The following is a 24,544-nucleotide window of genomic DNA, read 5'->3' as shown; positions in this document are numbered from 1 at the left end:
CTACTTAAATGTTTACTGTTTCAGCCTTAGCCATTATTTTCTCCGCTGCAGCAGAGGGCGGTATGCGTCAGTTCTGCCACACATTTCAGGGTCAAAAGTAAAATTGTTGAACCGACAAGCATTGTTTGTCTAGCAGGGGTCCCCAAAGTGGGTCCTCGAGGGCCAGCATCCTGCATGTTTTAGTTCTCTCCCTGACTCTCATTGTCTGCGCGGTTTTCCAGTTGCATAATCTTGGGATAATTTTTTTTGTATACGTAGCATATTTTTAACATACATAGCATCTTATGTCACACACAGCAGTGACAGAAGATTTTACATAATAATATGTGACATTTCATTTTAATTTCCTGAACAACTTTTATTTTGTAAATGAAAACCGGAAGTACTAACAACTATATAGTAGGTCTAAATGCACCACTGACACGGGGCGGTTAGCTGTTTGCTAAATAACAATGAGGAGGTAGCAGGTTCACTTGTATCATCTCCTTTTACGCGTCTTCTACACGGTACAGTAAAAACATTCAAGTGTAATTATCGGCTACATTTTAGATATTGTTCAACAATGTTATGTTTCGTTTATTTTGTCACGTCAGTTGTAGCCAGTACAGGATAGTACTGTCTACAACTAATGCTAATGCTAATTTCTAGTTGTCTTTGTGGCATTCAGCTTACTTTTATCTTTGTTAAAATTTTCGCTTAGAAAATAAAAGACCGTGACCAAAAAAATACATTAAATTGGATAGTTACACTGTCTAAAAGTCCTTACTAGAAATACTAATAGATGATGAATTTCTGTTTAAGTAAAATACTAAGATTTCAGTCAAAACAGCGAAACATTGAACAAATAAACAAATACAAGTTTCATAAATTAAATATTTATAATAAAAGACAAATCAGTTAAAAGATATGAGGTATGTTGCAAACAGTTTATCAAATGTTTGAACCAACTTTCTTCTGTGGAGCTCGGCAGCCTTTTCCTACTCTTATAGTTTTCAGAGGAGTGTGTGTTATTTGGAAAGGCCACTGAATCCTTCGTCAATAAAATGACATCCAAATTTAAGAGCTGATCCAATTTTGTGTTAAGACAATAGTAAACTTTACAGAGTTTTTTGGGGGGGAGACATTCTTTTCAGCCGCAGTGAAAAAATGTAAAATCATAATTTTCTTTTAAGTCGAATCTCTTTTCAAAAAAGAAATATCACACTATACAACTTCAGTGACTTGAAGACTTGCCTTGAGTGCACAAGTTTGAATTTATGAATTTTTCTTTAATTCTTTGAGGGTGAAAGGTTATACACAACCTCAAAATATAACTGCATCCTCTCTGATTATTGGATGTTTGTTCCACATGATAATCGTTTGTTGCAGTTGCTACACTCCTCTCCTTATTCTGACCACCTTTCATTTGTGTCTTCCAGCTACATTCAGTTTCTATCTGGTTCTTACTCATGTGTGATTTGAAACTGATCAAAATTAGCCTCTTCTTTAACTATTTGTTTTTTTCTGGTTTAGGCTCCAACTTCCTCACAGTCACAACTACATGCAGAGGCATCTTATTTTCTTGGTTCAGAAGACTGTCTGTGTGGGCCGACAACCTTTTGGTACACTAATCCGATTTAAACAAGCTTCAGCGTTGTGCAGAACATTTCCAATTTCATCTACCTCTGATCAGCGAAAATCCTTAGCATCCCATAAACACCACCTTCAAAAAAGACACGCTCCCTGGACTTCAATTCGCCGGTGCTTTTCTGAGTGGCTAGATATGTCGGAACAACGCTTCCTGGTGGAATACGCCAAACGTGGCACGGCGGGGTGCAAGAAATGCAAGGACAAGATCCAGAAGGGCGTCGTGCGCATAGGGAAAGTCGTGCCAAACCCTTTCAGCGAGTCTGCTGGCGAGATGAAAGAGTGGTATCACGTGAAGTGCATATTTGAGAAGCTGGAGAGGGCAAGAGCCACGACGAAGAAGATCGAGGACCTGACGGAGCTGGAGGGCTGGGAGGAGCTGCAGGAGGAGGACAAAGAGCTCATTAATAAACACGTTTCAGGTGCAGCAGACAGCCGATAAATTACCTACTCCTTAATCTAAATCTAAACGGGGTGTTCAATTCCTTTATCTAAAATTAAGGCCTTAAAATGTCTTATTCACCTTAAGTTAATGAAAATCCCATTCTATATAAGTTAAATAGGCAAAATGCAAAAGTTTGAATTATGTGCAGACATTTTGGCTCGCTATGTCTTATTACTCAAAGCGATTAAGAATAGCAGCAGCAAGCTGTTAATACTTACTAGCAAGAGTCATTAGCAATGTGAGAAGCACAAAGCTGCTGCTAAGAGCTACAAAAACCAGCAGAAATGTTCAAATGTTTTGCATCCCATCCTGCATTTCTTTTGTACATCTCTGCTGTGATATAGGTCTTACATTTTATTAATAATGGTCTTCAAAAGCCTTAAATTTGAGCAACCCTGTAAAACCACTGGCTTTTTCCCCATTATGAATCTTTAAATGTTGCTGGTTCAAGATTTGCCATCTTACCTGGTAAATCAGCGGGTTTATCAATACATGCCATCCACACTCGGCATGAAAGTTAACCTCTTAACTTTTGGTAGAAAAAAAGTTTGGCTTCATAACATCCATTAAGGTTGAGGTGAAATAACTGAGAATCAAAACACTTCTGAAGGCACGTAGAAGTCATTCTCTAAAACTAAATTTAATGCTCGAGTCTTTTTTTTCCTTTTTTTTTTTTAACTTCTATTGTTGTCAAACCTCTTGTTTTGTTTAGACCTGATGGCCAAAGTCAATGCAAGTCCTAAAAAGAAGGTCCAGGCCAAGTTGAACACCACTGGTCAGCTTATGGCGCCCCCTGCTGACCCTTCTGTCAATGCTCCGAGGAAGTTTTCTGGCTTCACAGGTAAAATATATTCACACTGGAATAATGCCACTAAAGTGTCTTTCAGAGCTGCCCTTACCTGAAATTATATTTTGATGATGCAGTTTAGAGAAATGACATGGAGTTTGCTGTAAACATAATCTCAGAAACGCAAAGTTTTGGTTACAACAGAATTAAAACTTTGTGAAAGTTAAATAAACAGCATGAATTTTAAAAGGACTTTCACACAAATGGTTTAGACATGAACTGGTCACCAGGGGCTTCAGGTACAAACAGCTGTGGATTTTTCCTGAAACCTGTTGGCCGCCTAAACGGACTAGAAGCAGTCGGATCCAAACACATTTCTTTTGTACTTTCCAATCAGTGTGAAATTGAAAACACATAAAGTGATACGAGACTTTACCCTTAACGTGTTCATTGTTGCCAAGTCAGCTTTATTAAAAGCAACTTTGGGCTTGTTTGTTTTTCTTTTTCTGAAAGTCAATTGCAAATGTATTGAGTTGAATTGTTTTTTTTGGGCTTGCTTTTGAATGTGAAGATGATTATTTGGGTTTGACTTTCTACAGAAAAATGTAAAACCACTGTAAAGTCTTTTGGATTTGCGTGGTTGCCAGTTTAGATTTTTTTGGGGTTGTTTTTATAGAGCTGGTTGCTTGTTTCCCTCTCAAGATCTGGCAACACTGATTGTGTTTCCCGTGTGTGATTTTTCCTTTTGGCACAGTTAGATTGATTAGTTGCTAACTGGAATATAGAGACTCAAAAAAAGGCCATTTGTTGAAATAACACTCTGAGTAGTAATTAAGCCAAAACTGGTCAAATGAATATGCATTTTGCATTTAAAATAAAACAAACCTTCATTGTCTGCAAATATGTTTTACCCAGAACTCCTCGAGTGGCTGTAGTAGTATTAGCTAGTCACCTTGTTTAAATTATGTACAAAAACGAAAAACCCTCAGGCACCTTTTGCTATCCTATTATTAATCAGTTAAATTAAAATAATCAGCTCAGCCCTACAATTTAATAAGTTGAGAAAGGGTTGAGCTTTTTATATGTCAACTTTTAGAAGTATTTATTTAGATGCAAATGCATCCTTGGCTACAAATGATCAAGCGTTATTGCATAAGCGTTATTGTCAGAAAAACAGGATTCCTTTTAGTTTTGAAACTTTGGCCATAACTTTAGCGCTAAAGCCACGCAGGGAGTAGAACTGGCAGATTTGTCAGAGTTAGAAAGTGTAAAAATGTTCTTTTTTTTTTCTTTTACTGCTCTCTGTCATCAGCTGCGAAGGCTGGCAGCTCCAGCAGCTCCAGCAGCTCCAGCAGCCCCGGACTGTCGACGTCCCCGGCGGCCAAAGCCGGCTCCGGCAGCGCCCTGTCCACTCAGCTCTGCGACGCCCAGCACAAAGACTGCCTCTTCAGGGAGTTTCGCAAACTCTGCGCAATGGTGGCTGAAAACAACAGCTACAACAGCAAGACACAGATTATAGAGAAGTTCCTGAAGAAGGGCACAGGAGGAGGTTGGCCTTAACTTTAGTTTACTATTTCTTTTTGTTTGTTTGTTTTTTATATTGAGAGATTTTACCCTGTTTGTGTTTTTTTTATACAACAGATAAATTTCACGGAGATCTTTACCTGACGGTGAAGCTGCTGCTGCCAGGCGTGGTTAAAAGTGTTTACAACCTGAACGATAAGCAGATAGTAAAACTCTTCAGCCGCATATTCAGGTCCAACCAGGAGGACATGGTGCGAGATCTGGAGCAGGTCTGTCCAGCAGCGTTCATGGATAAATCAGAACATGATGTCAGGCTTTTAGCCCTTTCTGTACAAAACCTTCAGAGAAATCCTCTACGTTTCAGGTTACTGATACAGATAGATGTTCGTGTCTGTAAAATACAGGTGGGGAATGTGGACTTAAAGTTTTATCATAATATTTTTACTACTGTGATAAGAATAAAAATGACAATAAGAACTATTTATTCCATCAAACACAAATACAGCTCTTGAAAAACATTCCTTTTTGTTAGACGCTTCTTTAGGACACCAGTCAAGTAAAGAAGTTTGATCTAAATCATTAAACTGTGGGTCATAACTGCATTTAATGAAATTTTTTAACTCATTGGTGCTTTTATTGAAGAACCAGTGGGAAAAGCAGACTAAAATTCCCAACAATATGGACAATTTAGGGGGTTTTGGCTTCATTAACTGGATTTTTTTTAAAATGATAAATCAAAATTATTTCAATAAATTTATGATAAATGATACGATAAATGCTGTGAAAGCATCTTTTGAACCTGCGATGCACAAAATATCGACATCAATATCTGTATCAGATGATTTTTTTTTTAGTTCTTTTTATTATTTTTTGCGTCAAAGTATCGTTCCTGGGCCGATACTAATAACCAATGTTTGTTTTCATTTTGTTGCCTTTATGCGTTTCTGGAGAGCAGTGTGTTGGTTATGTGACAGTAGCATCCAGTTATCATGTGAATTTACTTTTAAAAAAAACTTCATTTGTAATAAATTTCTTATGAGAATTACATTTTTTTTGTTGTCACAATGAATTCCATTTGTTTAAAGTCCCCAAAACTGTCCATATATCAAGATTAATTTTACTCCACTGTTTGCTTAATGAAAGCATAAATAAATATGCAAATATGATTAAATGAACTTACTCTGAAGAGCTTAGTGATACAAATCACACTTTATTATGTAACTGGTGTCCTAAAGAAGCACATTACAAATGGGAATGTTTTCAAGAGCAGTGTTTGTGTTGGTGGAGCTGTGATGCTGTGACACAGAGCCATACAGTTGTCTAAAAAAGATTTAATAAATAGTTCTTATTGTCATTTTTATCGTTATAATGCTACCGCTAAGCATAGTGATGAACGCTGTAGTTCGTATAGCCTCTAATGGAAACATAGCTAGTGATAATGCAGTGCAGGATTGTGGAGTGTTTAACTGAAACAGAGGAGCGATGTCAGCAGTGAGAAAAACGTCTCTCAGCCCAAACAGTCATATTTGTTCATCCCTGTTTCAAACTGCTCCCATTCTTGTGTTGTTGTTTTTTTTCTCTCTGAAGGGCGACGTGTCAGAAACTGTGAGGATTTTCTTCGAGGAGAGCAAATGTTTTCCTCCCGCTGCCAAGAGCCTCCTAACAATCCAGGAAGTAGATGGGTTCCTGATGCGCCTCGCTCAGCTCACAAAGGAGGACGAGCAGCAGAGCGAGCTGGAGAGCATCGCCAAAAAGTAACATTTTGTCCTGTCAGACTGGGAGGCAGAACCTACCAGAACATTTAGTGCAAACTAAGGTTTGCACTAAATGCATGACTGAGCTACATGTGACCATGAAGAAAAGATCCTGCTTCTCTTTCCCAGATGCACCAGCAACGACCTGAAATGCATCATCAGGCTAATTAAGCACGACTTGAAGATGAGCGCTGGCGCCAAACACGTGTAAGTGTTCATCCCGGTGCGCCGCCTACATGAACAGATTGAGTTTACAAACTTCTGCTCTTTCACTCAGGTTGGACGCGGTAGATCCAAACGCGTACGACGCCTTCAAGGCCTCCCGTAACCTTGGCGACGTGATCGAGAGGGTTCTGAGGAACCAGCAGGATGCCACCAGCGGTTCTGGACCCAGGAAGCTCCTGACCGTGGAGGCGTCTCTCATGACGCCCGTCCAGCCGATGCTGGTGAGGCCCGACTCTGTGACATCACACTTTATGAACATTTCTGGGTTTCCTTTTCTATCACTGCTTAGTTAACAGACTGCTAAGTTACTCTCTCATTCTTAAGCTTATTTCTCTCTTTAGTTCTAACATTTATTACCTCTTTCGAGTGGGGACGTACGGCTGAATACGGCAGCACATTAGGGCCACTGCAGATACGAATTTTCCAGTTTTTTGGCAGAAATCCTTTTTTTCCCCTGAATTTCAAAAGTTGAAAATATTCAAAATTGACTTCTCAATCTCTGAAATTTCCTAGTTTTTTTTCTAGAAAATTTTAGATTGATCTCAAGATTAGTCAATACTAAATCAGTAAGTGATGTCGTTAGTAGTTGACAATTATTTAAATAATCGTTTTAGCTGTAATTAGTTTTACTTTGTGGTGAAAACAAACGGATGTCACACTTATTCATCATCCGTTTTTCTCATCACGCAACAAATATTCACAACTTTGTGTTGATCTGTCACATAAAATCCAATAAAACGCATAGAAGCTTGTCTGTCTGATTCCAGGCCGAGGCGTGTAAATCCATCGAGTACGCCATGAAGAAATGTCCCAACGGGATGTACTCGGAGATAAAATACGACGGCGAGCGCGTTCAGGTCCACAAGAACGGAAACACCTTCAGCTACTTCAGCCGCAGCCTCAAGCCGGTGCTGCCCCACAAGGTCGGTCCTGTTAGTCTGGCATCAGTTTGTCTCTGCAAGATCTGCAACTTTAAAAGTCCCACGTTTCAACATTACAACACCTAAACTAGTTACTTCTCATGCTTTTGCGCTCTCTGTCCACTAGATGGAGGTGCAGTGTGGACTAAAGTATAAAAGAAAATGTTTTCTAGAAGCTTGAATTTGGACTTATTTTGGTGTGTGAGGAGCAGTTTTAGCTCCCTGGAAGCTCCTTACCAATTCAGCCTGTCATCCAAACAGCTGATTAAGTACTTAAGGTCTGTAATTGGACAGTTTATGGTAATGAAAGGTTAGTGAAGTGGGGGAGAGACTGGAGTGTAATTACAACAGTTTTCTGTGATTTTACAATTATTCTGATTAATGGAAACACAGTAGAAGTGACTGAATTATTTCCAGTGAGAAAAGCAGAGTTAGAGTTGGGATTTTAGCAGTTTCACTACAACTACCTGGCTCCCTACTGTCTCCTCAGAGTTTTAAACCTTATGACAGAAATTCGCTACCGTTTTGAAATCCTAAAATCTGAATCTGAAATCCTAAAACCAGTCATTATCACAGCTATTTGAATCCAACCAGATGTGGAAATGTTTTCTCCCAGATGTTGAGCAATAAGATAATAAAAGTTTTGCATTTCAGGTGGCCCATTTCAAAGAGTACATCCCTCAGGCTTTCCCTGGCGGTCACAGCATGATTCTGGACGCTGAAGTCCTGCTGATTGACACAAAGACCAGCAAACCGCTGCCGTTTGGCACTCTGGGTGTTCACAAGGTAAGAACCTCTCCCTGCTCTTTTCTTTTTCTCTATTGATTCAGTCATTGTAGTCAGACTTCAAACTTCTCTTTCTCTCAGAAAGCTGCCTTTCAAGACGCCAAAGTGGGTCTGTTTGTGTTCGACTGCATTTACTTCAACGGTGTGAGTTTGATGGAAAGGTAAGTTTTTCCTTTTTCCATGAAATAACCAGGATTTAACTGAATAAACACAAATCCTCATATTTATAAACAGTTTACCACACCTTATATTTCATCCTTCTATCTCCTGGAAGTCACACCTGCCACCAACTATACTGCATCCTGTTACCCTTAAGCAGGGGTGAAAGTAGTTTTAAATTCTTGGGGGTGCTATGACAAAAGTATATATATATCAGTGAGGTGCAATGCTGGTGAGGGAACCATAGAGCTTCTCTGTGTACTTTGGAGTTTCTGTGCTGATTAATTTTTTTGCGAAGCGATAAAAGCTGGGCAGCTCTTGAACTGCTACAAAACGGAGCTGTATTTCCCTCAGCCTACTGGCTGCAATGTTGACACAGCGAGATGCCATGAGACCTAAATTCTGAACATCCTGGCCTGGAGTGCATCCTAGTTTTTCATGTCTGGCATATAACCATTCATTTTAGCTTTTAAACTGATTATATTGATCCTGTCTCCACTAAGATAATCAGTGGGCCTAGCATCATGACCTGTTTGTTCTGAAGATCCTGCAGCTTCCAATTCGTCTTTCTAACATGGCACCTCCTCACCCTGACTGTCATACTGACAGGAGGAACCACAGACCACTGTTAAGTTAAAAGCACATCTTCTGAAGTTGGGATATTTTTCCTCTAACAGGTTCCAGAGGAATCACCTCAAACCAGATCTTGGACTGGATTTTATTTCAATGTTAATTGTGAATGTTAGAGCCTCAATCACAACAGTGGAGCTATAAAGATTGAAAAAGGTTATCATTTTGGAGAAAGTCTCATCAACATCAAGATTTCCACTAAATAAGAGGCATAAAATATAATTTGATCAAATTTCAAAAGTCAGAAGTTTGACTTTTGAATCTCAGAAATTTCCAAGTTTTTTGGGGTTTTTTTGAGAAAATTCCTGAGATTAGTCTCAAAATTAGAGTTTGTTTATTTAGAAAATTTCTTACTTTTCAATCTGAGAAATGTACTAAAAAAACATGAATTAATTTTTCTCACCTTTATAAGCTGTCAAGATGAAGTTAAGTCAAGTTGAAAATTGTACAGCATTTAAGTCAATCCCTCTTCTCCTACTTGTGCGATCAAAAATAGCCCAGAAATCAACAGAAAATGTAGATTTTGGAGTTTTGAAAAGGAAAATGTGGAGGGAATTAACCTGGCTGTAATCTGCGGTTTGGTGATCCCACACACAAATGAATAATTTGAAGTTGGCTTACTCTTCTCTACTGGCGCCGTGTCCTCCAGGCCGCTCTGCGAACGCAGGAAGTTCCTGGACGACAACATGGTGGAAGTCCCAAACAGGATCCTCTTCTCAGAGATGAAGCACGTCACGGTAAGTGCTGAGTCAGGCTTTCTGCTTCGTCTCTGCATAAACCTGCGGATTTATATCCTGTCTGTGTGCGGTTTAGAGGGCAGGAGACCTGGCGGAGATGATAACTCGCGTCATCAGAGAAGGACTGGAAGGCCTGGTGCTGAAAGACGTAAAGGTCAGTGGAGAGAAAAACGTTGTCGGGTTGATCTGTGAGTGAACAGTTGAAACCTGTAGGCTTTAGGTCTGCTTGGATCAGCAAGATGGTGTCTGTTTGCAAATTTTTTTTCTTCAATTCCTTCAAATATAGAAGTTTACACACATTTTCTCAGTATTTGGCACAGTTGCATTCTAAAATATCTTCAATGAAAAGGTTTGATTAATATTGACCCATTCCATTGAAAAACCTGTTCCCCTCCTCGCCTGTGGTGGCGCTGCCCCAAGAACCACTGAAGAAACCATGAAAACCTCTGAGCGCAACTTCCTTCTTCACAAGATGTAAACAAAAATGGAGTGGCATCAGAGTTTAGCGGTTGTATGATTTCTCTTTTGTCTTTGGTAAAAGACCACAAGCCATTTCTCCCGCTGGTGCCAGACTAGCATGTTTGTTTTGTATTTGCCCAGAATGCCCTGTGCTGTAATCGCTTCCTGCTTTTGGAGCGGTCTCCAGCCTGCTTGGCATTCATTCACATATGCATTCAAACCGAACTGACACCTAAGTTTCTAGGTGGACTGGAGTTGGTGTTTTCAGACTTGGTGTAATCAGACTTTGATTACGCATTCACAGTCTTCAAACCTAAAACATTAGGTTTGTTAGAATCCTAATGTCAAACCTTGGTCTGATTTCATGTCAGATGGTGAAAATAACAAGGTTATGTGTGTTTCAATGTCTTTAAGGTTCTGGTTTCAGCTGTAGCTGAAGTGGTGAATTAATCCAGCGAGGCTTCTTCTGTGTTTCAGGGAAGCTATGAGCCGGGGAAGCGACACTGGCTGAAGGTGAAGAAGGATTATTTGAACGAGGGAGCGATGGCCGACACAGCAGACCTGGTGGTGCTCGGTGCCTTCTACGGAAAAGGATCAAACGGTCTGTAAACGGTTGAGATCAAATATTCCTGTGAGATGTTTAGATGTGCTCATCGTCACATTAAATTAAAAAATGTTGGAAAAATGTCAAAAGTGAAATAATCTGTGAATGGAACTAGCACTGTTTCATCAATACTAAGGAATTATCGACTTAAAACAAGCTAATATATTTTGCTGAAAAGTTACTTGTCAGTTTGTTTTGTCTTGGTTCAAGTGTACTAAGATATTTGCACTAGAAACTAGACATTACGGTACTTAGTAAGTCTTTGTTTTTGCAGTGCCACCATCTCACCAACACCTTGCCAATGTAATTGATACATTTCTCTGTCAGGACTCTTTTTTTTTTTTTTTGTGGGGGGGGTTCTTTGACTTTTTTGTGGTCACTGAGTGCATAAAGAAGGACTGCGCGTTCTGCTGGCAGCAGTGCAACACAGTACTGTGCTGGGAATACAAATGAGCATCGGAGTACTTCATGTGAAAAATATGCAGATGTAATGTAATGCATAAGGCGAGGATGCCACTGGGAGAGGGAGATTTATGAGGGGGGGTAATGGGTGTGAAATAAAACTGGGAACACAACAACGGGGGTTCAACTCTCAAAGCAGGGCTAATGAAACATCTCACGAGGTTTAAAGACGACGTAAAAAAGCAGGAACAACAAATGTAGGGAGGTAGAGGGGAGAATAAATCCCCCTTTTTGTCCACCAGGGGGCATCATGTCTAGCTTTCTGATGGGCTGCTACGACCCGGACTCGAAGAAGTGGTGCACGGTGACCAAGTGCTCCGGAGGATACGATGACGCCATGCTGGCCCGACTCCAGAAGGAGCTGGATGTGATCAAAATCAGCAAGGTCAGAGGAGGACCCACTTAGAGGCTGCTGGAATATGGAGCTGATGCAATACTGACAAATATTAATCTGTCATGTCTCTGTGTGTGCAGGAACCCGGGAAAATTCCCAGCTGGTTGAAAATTGTCAAGAACTATTATCCTGATTTTATTATCCGTGACCCTGAGGTGAGATTTTAACATGCTGACATCCGGGTAAGAGTAGAGGTCTTCAAGTCCAGTCCTGGTGAACCTTTAGATGTATAGATGTACATTACTAGATAGGACATCATCCATTAGACACGATAGCCAGTGATGTGCATCTGCTGGTGCCGTTACTACGCAATGAGTCATGGTTGCTAAACCACACTGTTCCCATGGAGGAGGAGCAGGATTCTATCACACAAATGTTTATGATCAGATTTGTATAAACTATGACTTAAATGAATGCTGAGAAAGTTGCAGATGTTTTCCAGTCAGAATAGTCTTCGTCACTAGCTGAGTTTCCATATCATTGTGCAATTCGACATTTCAAAGATAAATTTGCTAATCAGAAAGGTTTTTGCCCTTGAATGAGGTGATTTTTATCTGCATCGAAATTTGTTTATTTTGCAAAACTGCAATGGAAACACTTTTTTTTGCATCACACAGGTCAAGTGACCAACACCTAGATGTTGCCATGGGTGCAAACTACAAAGATGACAAATGACTTATCGTGTGAACAAACTTATTCAAATGTGTTTTTAAATGCATTTTTTATTTAATGGAAGCACCACAACTGCAAAATTGTCTTTTTGACACTAGCAGAATATCGACAAAGCTTTGAGCGTACTTGTATTGGAAACGCAGCTACTGACAGCATAAGAAATTACAATAAGAAAAAAGTTTTTATATGCAAGATGTGCATTCTTCCTAGATGTAAATCTACAAACAGTTTGGTTTTTGTCAGGTCTCTCAGGATGCGAAAGAGTACTAAAAACATTTTGCATTTATATAATTTAATTTAACATAATTTCTGCCGTAGGAGATATCGTTTGCTAAATACTTTATAAAACAACTTATTCTATTTGATGAGAAATAACTGTTAAAAGCGTCTGGAACAACGGTGGGCCGTGTCTCTGATCTACCTGCTTGCCTCCGTTTCCTTCCCTGCAGCAAGCGCCAGTCTGGGAGATCACCGGCGCAGAGTTTTCCAAATCAGAAATGCACACCGCCGACGGCATCTCCATCCGCTTCCCCCGCATGACGCGAATCCGCGACGACAAGGACTGGAAGACGGCCACCAACCTGCACCAGCTCAGGGTACCACTTCACCATTGACTCAGCCAGGCTCTTCCTGCTTAGTTTGAACAAAATGGCCATCAGAAGAACTGATAGAAGAGTTGAACGAGATCCAGACACCCGACCTCTGACCTTTCCATCCCTCTGCCCAGGAGCTGTTTCGCATTTCGAAGGAGAACTGCGACTTTAAAGTGACGGCGGGTCCTTCCACGTCCGACGACAAAGGCTCATCGGGAGGAGACAGCGGGGGAAACTCGCCGTCGTCCTCATCCAGCAGGAGCGCTCCGGCCAAAAAGACGAGTGAGTCCGATTGGTCAGATTATCACAGTGTCGGTCAAACTTAAAGGCACCTCTGGTAGAAATCTCAGAAATCTCTTCAGATCTGCTTTTATTGCAGCACAGTATTGATTTCCTGGAAAGAAAATCACTTTAAAATCTGCCACAATCATTGCTCCCCCTGGTGGTAATACTGTGCATGACAGGAGAGTGGAAACCTTTTTTTTTTTTTAACTTTTATTTTTATTATTTTTATACATGCAAGTACACACAACCAAACATGAGGGCTAGGACAGGTAGCAGACAGTCACACTGATGACCATTATAATTTTATAGACATTTCACTGTAAAAAAAAAAAAAGCGGAAAAATCCTAAGTGCCTGTCCATCAGAATGGCATGGAATCACAAAAGTTACATGTCTGGCTATAAAACGATCCCATTTTTTCCCAAAGTCTCTCTCCTTTCTCCTTCTGGAGATGTATTATAAAAGTCAACATTTCCATATTGTGGATCAGGTTTATAATATTCACAAGAAGCTACAGAGTGGGAGGTTTAAACTGGAGCCAACATTTAGCAATCACCTTCTTGTTTACAATCATAAATATCTTCAAAAGGCATGTTATTACTGAGTCCTTCAGGACGTATTCCGAGGTACATGGCAGGAAATGAAAAGACTAAAGTTATGCCCAGAATTTCATAGATTACTCGATTAACATCCTTCCAGAAGGTCTTCAGCTGCAGACAGTCAGCTGAAAAGATTATCTGCAGCTCAGTCCCAAAAGATATGAAAGCAGTTCGAAGAGACCACACTGCGTTCCCTCCAGCAAGAGGACTGTGAACCACCGAGCCTTCTTTTACGTAATAAAAAAACTGATAAGGTCCGAAACTTTCAGAATCCAATGAGGCGTTTTGGAAGGGTGTCTGCATCCTTAAAATCTTACATTTGTATTTTGACAATTAAGGCCTTACACTGTAAGTGGGTTTAAAGTCAGTGAATTTAGAGGTGGCAGGGCTATTTAATCCTGTATATTCTACGTCGTTTTTAATGTTTTTCTTGTAGGAGTTTTGTGCCAGGCAAAAGTTTGAGTCGTGTGCAGACATCTACATTACTTTGTGTGACTCAAGGCAGTAAGGCTACCGCTAACTTGCTGCTAATATACCTTTGCTATACCTATTTTTAATTTTTTTTTTTGCATTTGTCATAGAGAAGTGCAAATTTATCACCAGTTTTCTCATTCTGTGCAAAAAAAGCCATAAGCTCTTTGAGTTTACAGAGTAGTAAAATATGCCATTTTTTCTGTAAATTTCTGTTGTGATACAGGGTCTTAAATTTGTTTGTAAAGGTCATAAAAAGTCTCGAATTGAGTTGGTAAAACGTGCAGAAACCCTGTTTGGCCCTCAGTAATTGGTCCAGAGTTGTGAAAGCAACATGGTCCTTCAGAAAATAAAGCTATGATTATTTATTCCAAGGTTTTGATAACCCAGAGTTCTCTTTGCAGCCTTTTATTAAGTTTATCTTATGTTGGAATGCCAATAATTGTGACAACAATGATTATCAGAGATTACATTGCTGCAGTAGAGAGTTAATCTACTTTAAGGCTTTCTATGGTGCTGTCAACAGGGTGGGAGGCTGTGGATGCTCAGTGAGAATCTCAAACAATTGAAAACTGAATTTCTAATTGTTCTGAAATTGCGATGGGAACCAACTTTGGTTGGAGTCCTCAGGCTCAGCAGTGTTTTAGATTATTTATAAGGAGGCAACTTGAAGTTTTTCAGATGCTGTTGGTCCTCAACCTCTTTGTAGGTACTCCAAGCACAATTCCCAAACATTCTTCTGTTTTATTAAAGAGGTCCTGGTTTGCTTTAGGGGAAGAAACTTCTGCAAAACTCAAAGTAGAGTTTGTTTCTGACCAAAGGGGGGAAAAAACCCCAATGATCCGGGCATTGGGATGTACATGCCCAGAATGACCAGCAGAGGGCACAAGTAGTCGCAGGAGCATGAGTTACAGACAGTTGCTGGAGCATCTGACAGGCAACTTGTTAGGAGTTTATGTTATAAACTTATGTTCTAAAATTAGAGCAGAGATGTGAAAGTTTGCAACCTCTACTTCCTGTTTATTACAGCCATACGCAGCGCCACCATCTGGTTGATTTGTTCCAAACCAGTAGATGAAAACACAAATGATTTAGTTTTTTGTTTTTTTTTCTTTTCTGCACCATTTTAGAAGTTCAAATGTCGATGGAGACATAGGTAGTGATTGAACACCTAAATTAATAGTAGAAAATGGTTTCTTCTTGCTTTCCTTCACAGGTAACAGCACCCCTACCAAACCAAAGGCTGTAAAATCAAAACCTCGCACTCCCACCTCTGAGGCCTCCAGTGCCAAGAAGGTACTAGCTGCACTACGACACACACTTCACAACATTTACACACACTCAGCGGGGGGAGAGGTGCGATAAGGCGTCCCTTTACTGCAGGTGAAGAAGAGCGAGGAGAGCGTTCAGAGCAACGGACAAAACAAAGCGTCTTCCCAGCTGCTGCAGCCGAAGAACGACAAGGTTGGTCCAAAATGTCTTCATCTAACCGGGTCAACCTGAACACCTTTAGTTGTCCAAAGAAACAGAAGTTGTAGTTTTAATGCAATTAGAAATTTATTTTAATGTGTACAATCAGTTCATTCAAAAATCAAAATGAATGAAATTCAACGTTTTTATTTAAGATTCTCCCTTAAAAAATATAAAAGTCCAGCTCACATGAGTTTAAATTGTCTAGACATGTTTTGTCTACTGTGATAAATCCATTGTTCTTAAATCAAAGTTTAAATTCTCAACTTGAAGGGGAATAAACTGATTTTTCAGGAACATTTATTTAACAGACTTTTGAATGATCTGCAGCTCGTTTTCAGTAAGAAAATGTTATGAATCATATCTACCAGTGGGCTGCTGCTCAGTTATTTTCAGATATTAAATAAAATGTGAACCTCTTTTTATGATTATTTAACTTTAAATACCCAATATTAACGAGCAACATTTTAGCTGTACTGCAAAAACACAATCTTACCACTTATTATTGTCTAGTTTCAACTGCACTAACTTACAAGAGTTTAAGTAAAAGTAATTCCTCAAAATTTATTTAGAAAAAAGTATCAGTTCCACTGGCAGATTATTTCATTTTTAACTAGACATCTTTTCTATGTTTTCAGTAAAATCTGCCAGTGCAACTAGTACTTTTCTGATCAATTTTCAGGAACTATTGTGTTAAAATAAGCTCCTATATCTTGCTGAGAAGTTACTTGTAAGTTAGTTTTGTCTTAGTAAAAGTAAGTAAAGATGTTTGCACTAGAGACTAGACTAAAAATACTTGGTAAGATTTTGTGTTTTTGCATTGTACTTTAGTAGGGAACAAAATAAGTTATAAACTCCTCTGCTTGTATTAAAATCTGGATAAAAGCTTCATTTAAGGAAGAAATCTGAATATTGTAACAAGACGAAGCTCTGAGAAAAGTTGAATAGAAACTAAACATAATTCCAATTAAAGCGATGTAAAGTTTGTTCTGTTTCTCCCTGGAGCTGAACTGAGAACCCGTTCATTTAAGTTCAGTTTATTTCTACTAGGAGCTTCTTGATTTCAATGAACATGACATTTTTTTCTTAAGTATTTTCAGATCTTTTAAATGATTTAAAATTTTAACAACACACTTAAAATAAGAGAAATGCTCTACCACAAACACCTCATTGTGAGAAAGTAAGTCTAGGAAAAAAAACAAGGGAAAATCAACACTAAGATCCAGCAGATTTCAGTTTTGCAGTGAACGTTGTACCTGCAGCTCATCAGGTCTGAATCAGAGTCTGTGCTCCTTCCAGTCGCTGCTGGACATCTTCAGCGGGGTCAAGCTCTTCCTCCCCGTCTCCGTTCAGGACTTCGACAGACTGCGGCGGTACTTTGTGGCGTACGACGGGGACCTGGTGCCGGATTACGACTCCGCCTCGGCTACACACACGCTGGGCGACCCGGAGGGGGGCAGCCGGGCCCAGAGGGTCTCTCCCAGCTGGATCTGGGAATGCATCCGAAAGCGGCGCGTCGTTCCTCCCTGCTGAGAGGAAGACATGATGAGTGTTGGGGGGTCGGGTCGCAGGGCAGCTCTTCAGTTCAACGTTCTCTCAGGTCCTTTTTTATTTAAGCAGCAGACACTAAGATTTAGATTGGAGGCTTTTTGTTTGGAGAATAATGATTCTAATGAAGTTTTGCAGAACAAAATCAGGTCGCAACTAAACAGGAGTTGACTTTTTACTACAGAAGCAAAAAAGATCATGAACTGTAAATAAATACTGGTGAAAAAACTGAAAACATTTGTTTGTGCCATGTCTTTTTATTCTATTATAAAATCTTTGTTTTACAGAAAAAAACTGCAACAATGTATGTTCTAGTCTAGTGCAAATATAGTTTTGTATAATTTCAAATGTACAAGTAACTTTTCAGCATGATCTTGTTTTAACTTAAAAAAAAAATCCATAACACTGATCAAACTGTTCCAGTTCTACTGGCAAATTATTTCACTTATAATATGGGGAAAAGGTTTTAATATAATTGAAACAATCTGGACCTGAACCTTTTTCATAAATATTAAGGATTTTATTTTTGCTTAAAACAAGATCCTGTACTGTGTTGAACACTTGTGAGTTAGTTTTATTTTGGGCCACATTAAACTCATGAATGTACTCAGAAGGGCCACTTGTGAAATTTATTGCTTAAACTATACAAACTGTTCAAACATGAACTACATGAAGGTTTTGCTTCCAGCCGGACAGCAATTAGGTTAGAATGGCCTAATCAAAGTTTGGCCTTAAATCCAACAAAAAAAAAAAATCAGTTAACAGTTGTTTTCCAACCAAAGGTGCATGCCACACATATCAGATTTGTGTTTGGAAAACAAAAGAAGTTTTGCTCCACTTCTTGATTCTGAATTAATTTGTTAATCACATAAAATCCTAACAAAATACATTAGTTTATTATAATACAACAAAATATAAAAGATAATTTAAATGAATCTTTTGCTGATTATTGTGGCTTTCTGAGTGAATTTTAGCTCCTCATAAAGATGCAGTTTTCCTTCCTTGTTCCAGCTTCCTCTCAGCAGGTAACTGAGGTCATTAAATCGGCTGCATTTAAATCCGTCACTTTTCAAAGTGACACCTGAACCAGTCCATCAAAAACTCCAATCCAGCAACGTAAACGAACCTTTTGGTCGTTGCTGCAGCGTTCCTCCGGTCAGGGGTCGGTCTCATCCAGCTTCCTCTTTCCTGACGTCTCTCCTCCTCCTCCTCCTCCTCTTCCTCCTTCAGCTCGACTCCACCACTGCAGGTCAAAATCCTCCTTGATGAGACAAGCCTGACACAAAAAGCAAAATTAATTCAATTTGTTTTAGTAGAAGCTAGATGCTGTCTGCTCGTCTACTGCAGGTTTGATTAAAGTTCTGCAGTATTCGGATCAGTAACATGATAAATAGATCTGTCATGAGCAGAGATAACTAAAGAAAACTTAATGAGATCAATGGAGGACTATGGCTGTGAAAATCTCCAACAAATATAGAATAATGTGTATCTCAATGAATTAGATAAGTTAGGAAATGTTGTCCACAGTCATTTATTTAAGCATATTAATGGAAAGTTGAGTGGAAGAATATAACGCAGTACAAAAAGGCACAAGAGCAGCAGGGGAAGCCCCAGCTCTGAAGATTGTGAAGCATTCATGAGTAAACAGAACTGAAAAAAAAAAATAATCAGGACTTTGAATTGCAATTATTGCAGTAAAATAAACAACCTTTATTCTACAACGAAATTGTCTAATAGGGCTAGTGTCAGATCAATAAACGTTAAAACAAGTTCTCAGGAACCATAATCTTAACTCCCGAGGAGTTTTTGTTTTTTTTCAGCAATGGAGCATATGACCTTCAGAACTGAGGAAATTTTTTGGATCAGAGGGGAAAAGATCTCCAAGAAAGAAAAGATGTTCAGCTGCCTTCCAACAGCGTACAACTGATGAAGAAAACTCGGCTAAAAATACCACTAGGAGTTTACAAAAAGTCACTACTGCAGGTTATTTCAGACTCTTATGCGTCCAGAAGTGTTTTAGGGCATGTATACTTTATTTTTAATTAAGGTGGTACGTCCTTTCCCACCTGCCTGTTTTCTCATTTTGCACAAAGTCAGCATGTGGGTCCAGCTTGTAGGTAACAGCCTCTGTGTTCTGCATGTAAATGAGCAGCATGACTCATTATTTACAGCCTGTCTTTATGAATTAGACTGATGCGTCTGGTATACTTTTCCGCTAAAATCCAGCCTGGAGATGTTTTTAAATGGAAATCAAGAGTCTTTATCAAACCGGGCCTGTGGGCAAACAACTTTGTGCTCTCCATTTTAACAAGATGTTTTGACACCAGCAGAAAGCCCCTCTGACAGAACCGGCGCCGCCGCCGCCGCTCCTGGCACACCTGTCTGGAAGACTTGATGAGCGTTGCCGAGCGCCGACCCGACGCGCCGCTCTCAACTCGTTCCAGCAGGATTCTGGTTGTGGGGACGTGGCTCCATGACACGCCGAGGCCCGGCTGCGCTTCCCCGCTGCCGCTTCTCGTTACGTGATTGGTCACCTGCGGGCGCAGACGGCATCCCGTTTCAGCGTTTTATGGCTCATTACGCCTTTAAAACAGATAAAACCGGCTCAACACATGAAAGGAAGGCTCAAATTATTGTGGAAAATCAAACACAGTTCTAAATTAGGGCGACTGCACGCTTTTTTATTTTGTTTAGTTTTTTTTTTTCTGCACCAGCGGTGGAAATGAGGCCTGCATTCAGAGCAGGAAACATCAAGAACCGAGTCATCCTTACCAGAACAGCAACACTGAAGTCCTTCGCCATCGTCTTCAGAGCTGCAGCCACTTGTCTCATCAAGGACATGCCTGGAGGCGCAGGACGTTTTGGAGAGGTTGGAACACGGAGAGAATATGTTCAGCGTCCTGAAGTTAGGACTTAGATAGAGCTCTAAATGAAGCGATAAAAATATTAGGAGTTTGGAAATCTATTTTTGCAGCGTATTACCCAGAATAAAAAGAAAAATAACAGATTATTATATATTTTTTTTACTATTTTGTAAGGTAAAAGTCAACCCTCACTAGAAAGATTCTTTAGTAAGCCTGTCTTGATAAGCAGTAAATAATTTTAATTAAATCAAGCTCAATAATTTCCATTTGTATGAATGGTTGGTTTTTGTGTCTCTTTCTACTAAAGAATAGCTTCAGTCTCAACTAGTCCATTTGTTGAAGGACAGTTTTATTTGCAGAGACTACAGTATCCATTTTATTTGTTTCAGTTGTTTTGTTTTTAATTTTAGATATTTATATAGATATAGATATATGTAAGTAAGTAAGTGAAGTTTATTTATAAAAAGCTTTTCACAGACATAAAATCACAAAGCGCTGTATAATAGAAATCAACCTTAAAACCATACAAAACATAAAACCAACATAAGAAACACAATAAAATCAAGAGGTAACAGCCTGGGAAAATGAAAATGTTTTTAAAAACCTCCACAGAGTCAGCTAAACGGAGCTGCAAGGGCCAGCTGTTCCACAGCCTTTGGGCCCCCGACTGAAAGGCCCCGGGCCCTTTTAGTTTTTAACCGTGTTCGTGGAACAACCAAAAGATTCAGACTGAGAACGAAGATCACGAGCAGCAGAATATTTAGTTAAACATCATCAGAAGCCTGGCCATGCACTGCTCTTTGGAACGAATTGAAATTGTCTTCCAGTGTTAAATGTTGATTAGAAATGAAAGTTTATTAATCATTGAGAGGGTTTACTTATTGTGCCATTACTATTATGTTACTAGAAAACGGTCTGAAAACAACAATATTATAATTTATTGCAATAATTCCTGGGACAATTTATCATCCAGTAAAATGTGTCATCATAACCGTCCTGCGGTTTGGAACGGCTCGCTGTGGGATTGTAGGCGACGGTGATCTATGATGTTTCCCTGAACAGGATAGGTTACGTCTATGGGCTGTACAGCACATTCTGTTTTTATTCTTTTGCACAAAATCATTTTTAGAAAATGAGATTTCAGTCTATTCAGTTTGACCTATTTTAAGCTCCTTTCAGAATGAGCTGTATTAGAGCCTCCTGCCACTTTAAATCCAAACAAGTTGCTGCCACGCCCCCCCCAACTCAACATTTATGTGAAAATGGCTGCAAACAGATACGCGATTATACAACTGTACATGTTTGACAAGCAGACATGGAGCCTCCTGTACAACCAACAAGAATGCAGCAAGTGGATTCTGGATGGGAAGTAAACAACAAAACACTTGTCTTTTCCAGCAGCCATTGTACAGCACATACAACAGTAAACCAGCTGACCAAACCATGCTGGAAACTCAGCTTGGGTTGCTAGGAGACGGGGCAGCGTCTGTAAAATGTGACTTGTGAGCAGGAAATTGAAATGACTCGTTTTCCAACACTAAAAACATTAACTTGTTGCCAATAAATGTCTGGGTGTTTTGTTTTTTTTAGCACTTGGGCTGTTTTTAGAAGTAGTAGACTAGAGGCCCAAATGGAAGTACAAACGTGAATTTTTCAAAATAAGTCCCCTTTAACAGCTCATCTGAGGTGACAGTGGGTTTGTTAGGCGCAAGTCATCCGCAGCAACGCTTTCAGGAGCAAACCAAGCAGGTGATCAGATTATGCCTCCGTCTACCACCCTGACAGGTGAACTTTAACCACCTGCTGCTACTTTTGATCGTTTATCTGAAACTGTTGAGACGCACAAGTCAGGGGGAAAGGTGGGACTCTGACCTTCTGTGATATTTTCAGGCTGTCAAGTCCATAAAAAGTTTCTAGGACTTTTGTTCCTCACAAAATTAAACTGATTCATGCCTCTGTAAGACCTAACTGAGTCTACAGCAGGGACAAGGAAAGGTAACATACAACTACATTTTATGCGTCACATAACTCATTTTGGTAGTTCAGGAAGAAAGAAAAGTTCAGTCTAATTAAATTTCAGCCAGCGAGATAAAAAAAAAAATAGTGGATATTTTTTTTATTAGGTTTATGAAAATATGCGGCTTTTACCAGAAATGACATTTTCCAAATTTGGGCTTTCATGAAACTGTGCAGTTTTAACATCACACATGTTTAAGGACTTCATACAGAAACCAAGCACTTTCCAAACCTTGGGAAAAAAAATCTAGCTGAAATTATTTTCAAGGATTTCAAGCACCCGTACGAGCTTTGTCAATCGAGATTCAATAAATACATTAAATTAATAAGCAATAAAGCTGAATGAGCTCAATTCATTTCAAGTCTCAAGAGAAAAGACGAGCTCAAACGTCTAACTTAATAAACACATCCTTCTCTCCTGTACTGCTCTACTTTAACTTCACTTCCACTGTGCCGCTACTGTTATTTCCAACGTTCTTTTCATGTAAATGTCATACTTCTGAAAACACGCAGGGCTCCTTTCTTCACATTCTAACCACAGATGAAATCCAGGCAGATGTGAACACAGCCTGGGGTGTGCCTGAGTGTGACAGAGCAGCAGAGAGACACTCACCTTCGTTCTGTTTGCCTCCCAGCAGAGGAGCGATAACAGCCGACACCGAGTCCACGATCAGCGCCTTGACAGAGCCGCCGCCGACACACGCCTCGACACAGAATGTGACACATTTAGACAACTGAAAGGTGTACCCCCCTCCCCCTCCCACAAACTCCCTGCAGGTCCCGGAGGTGCGGCTGGTGTGTTTTATGCAAACCAACCATGTGAAGGCCGCCGCCGCCGCCGCCGCTGAGCCCGTACAGACAGTCGAGCAGAGCGCAGACGTCAAACAGGCGGAAGGTGTGGATCCTCTGAAGAGCTTCCATCTGCAAACGAAAAGTTTTCACTGTCAGCTGATTTCACGTGAAATATGTTATTATTTGTGTAAGACGACTAGGGCTGAAACGATTAATCTAGGGCTCTATCGATTAATTGATTATTTTAACTGCAGTGTTCTGCAGTTTTCACTTAAACTTGTTTTATGCAAATATTAGAAAATACATTAAAAGATGCAAGAAAAAGATAGAATTTTTTTTATATAATAAAAAACTTTTTATAGTCTAACCGCAATAACATAGCAGGCCTTTAGTGAACACTTGAACATTTGTAGCTAAAAAAAAAATTTACTTCTAATATCAACATTTGAAAAGCTCAGCCCTTTCCACTCGACTTATCAATACAGCATGGAACTGATCAATTGATTCTTTTATGGATGAGCTGACTGGATCGCATAAGGAAATTGAACCAGGTCCAATATTTTGTAGAAAAGGTTTAAGCAGTTGAATGAAAAATCAGCAGAGTGCGCCATTTTTAAAAAAAATTCGATTCATTGTCGGAATAACGGACAGATTAATCAACCTCCAGCAGCTCACCTGCTCGTCTCTGTTGTTGGTTTCGGTTTGCAGCATCTGCAGCAGGCGGCCGGCGGTGAGCCCGCCTGTTGTGTCGATGTAGATCACGCTCTGCTTCAGGTGGTACGCGATGTGCACCGCCACGCCAAAACACACCTGAAAAACGCACGCAAACCGGTGAAACCTTCTGAAACGAGAGCATCGCTTCTGCTCTAGAAGAAGAGGTTCAATCTGGCCGGCGGGGAAAGTTTATGAGGCCAGAATGATCTGCGCCACTGGAGGAGGTCGAGGAAATGCTCACCTGAGATTTGCCGCTTCCTGGACCTCCTGTCAGCTCCGTTATCTCGCCCGTATACAAGCCTGAGTCCAGCAGTTTATCTAAGCTGCAAGAAACCAGGTACAACTCATTACTCACAACTGGCAGGCGGGGCAATAAACTATTAGCTTCAGATTAAACCACACTAAATACTCTGGGTGGGTAAACATGCAGGGGTGAAACGATTAATCTGATTCATTGATTATTGAAATAATCGTCTGCTAATTTAGTCATCGTTAAGAATACAAGCTCAAGAAAAAGATCAATTGCTGAAAGAACAACACCCTTAGAAAGTATTTAAGATAAAAGTCACAAAAATACGTACATTTTGTACTTATGATTAAAAATAAAGCAAAAAAAAAAAACCCAACAACTTTGTTTGTAAATATGTAAATACCCAAAACTCCTCAAGTGGCAGTTTTAGCTTCAACAATGAATTGGTTATTATAAATGACCAGATCGTATTGATGTAAAGTCAAGCAGAAAGAGATTTTTTCTTTGTGGAAATTCAATGCAGAATAAAGCAGGACTAAACTGGGAAAGTGTTAAAAACCTGAATTTGTTGTGTCTGTCTTAACGCATCAGCATCAAGTTATTATCAGTTGAAGGACTCTGAAACAAATGATTGTGTATTTTGAAGATCAAATCACACAGACTGAGCTGGTTACATGAGGTCTTGATAACTAGAAGTTTTTTTCATTAAAGCTTCGTTTTTCTCGTAATTTTAAGACATTCTTCTGGTAAGATTGTCTT

General features: G+C 39.7%; 2 protein-coding genes across 3 annotated transcripts in view; one reads left to right on the top strand and one right to left on the bottom strand.

The window, feature by feature from the left end:
• Positions 1–379: 379 nt before the first annotated feature.
• On the top strand, positions 380–17,386 carry lig3 (ligase III, DNA, ATP-dependent). 2 transcript variants are annotated; one of them, XM_028030456.1, is made up of 21 exons: positions 380–506; positions 1,513–2,048; positions 2,784–2,912; positions 4,171–4,407; positions 4,500–4,651; positions 5,970–6,136; positions 6,266–6,343; positions 6,414–6,582; positions 7,129–7,284; positions 7,936–8,067; positions 8,149–8,228; positions 9,506–9,593; positions 9,670–9,747; positions 10,530–10,653; positions 11,361–11,503; positions 11,593–11,667; positions 12,634–12,780; positions 12,912–13,059; positions 15,348–15,427; positions 15,515–15,595; positions 16,901–17,386. In XM_028030456.1, exons 2-21 carry the CDS (start codon positions 1,541–1,543, stop codon positions 17,132–17,134), a joined length of 3,006 nt encoding a protein of 1,001 aa, XP_027886257.1. In that variant the 5' UTR covers positions 380–506; positions 1,513–1,540; the 3' UTR covers positions 17,135–17,386. The 2 variants fall into 2 exon arrangements, with proteins under 2 accessions (XP_027886257.1, XP_027886258.1); XM_028030457.1 differs by lacking the exon at positions 15,515–15,595.
• rad51d (RAD51 paralog D) overlaps positions 16,994–24,544 on the bottom strand; it is a 21,110-nt gene continuing 13,559 nt past the window's right edge. The window contains exons 4-11 of the mRNA XM_028030461.1: positions 23,777–23,858; positions 23,497–23,631; positions 22,846–22,950; positions 22,643–22,733; positions 19,922–19,992; positions 19,528–19,683; positions 18,276–18,425; positions 16,994–17,127 (exon numbers count right to left, since the gene is read on the bottom strand). Coding sequence (XP_027886262.1) covers positions 18,306–18,425; positions 19,528–19,683; positions 19,922–19,992; positions 22,643–22,733; positions 22,846–22,950; positions 23,497–23,631; positions 23,777–23,858 — 760 coding nt within the window. The 3' untranslated portion in view covers positions 16,994–17,127; positions 18,276–18,305. The remainder of the gene's footprint in view (positions 17,128–18,275; positions 18,426–19,527; positions 19,684–19,921; positions 19,993–22,642; positions 22,734–22,845; positions 22,951–23,496; positions 23,632–23,776; positions 23,859–24,544) is intronic.

This window comes from Xiphophorus couchianus, chromosome 11 (genome assembly GCF_001444195.1).
Source record: "Xiphophorus couchianus chromosome 11, X_couchianus-1.0, whole genome shotgun sequence".
Lineage (NCBI taxonomy): Eukaryota > Metazoa > Chordata > Actinopteri > Cyprinodontiformes > Poeciliidae > Xiphophorus > Xiphophorus couchianus.
Note: the sequence above shows the minus strand (reverse complement) of the source record. Positions and strands in the feature narration are given on the sequence as shown.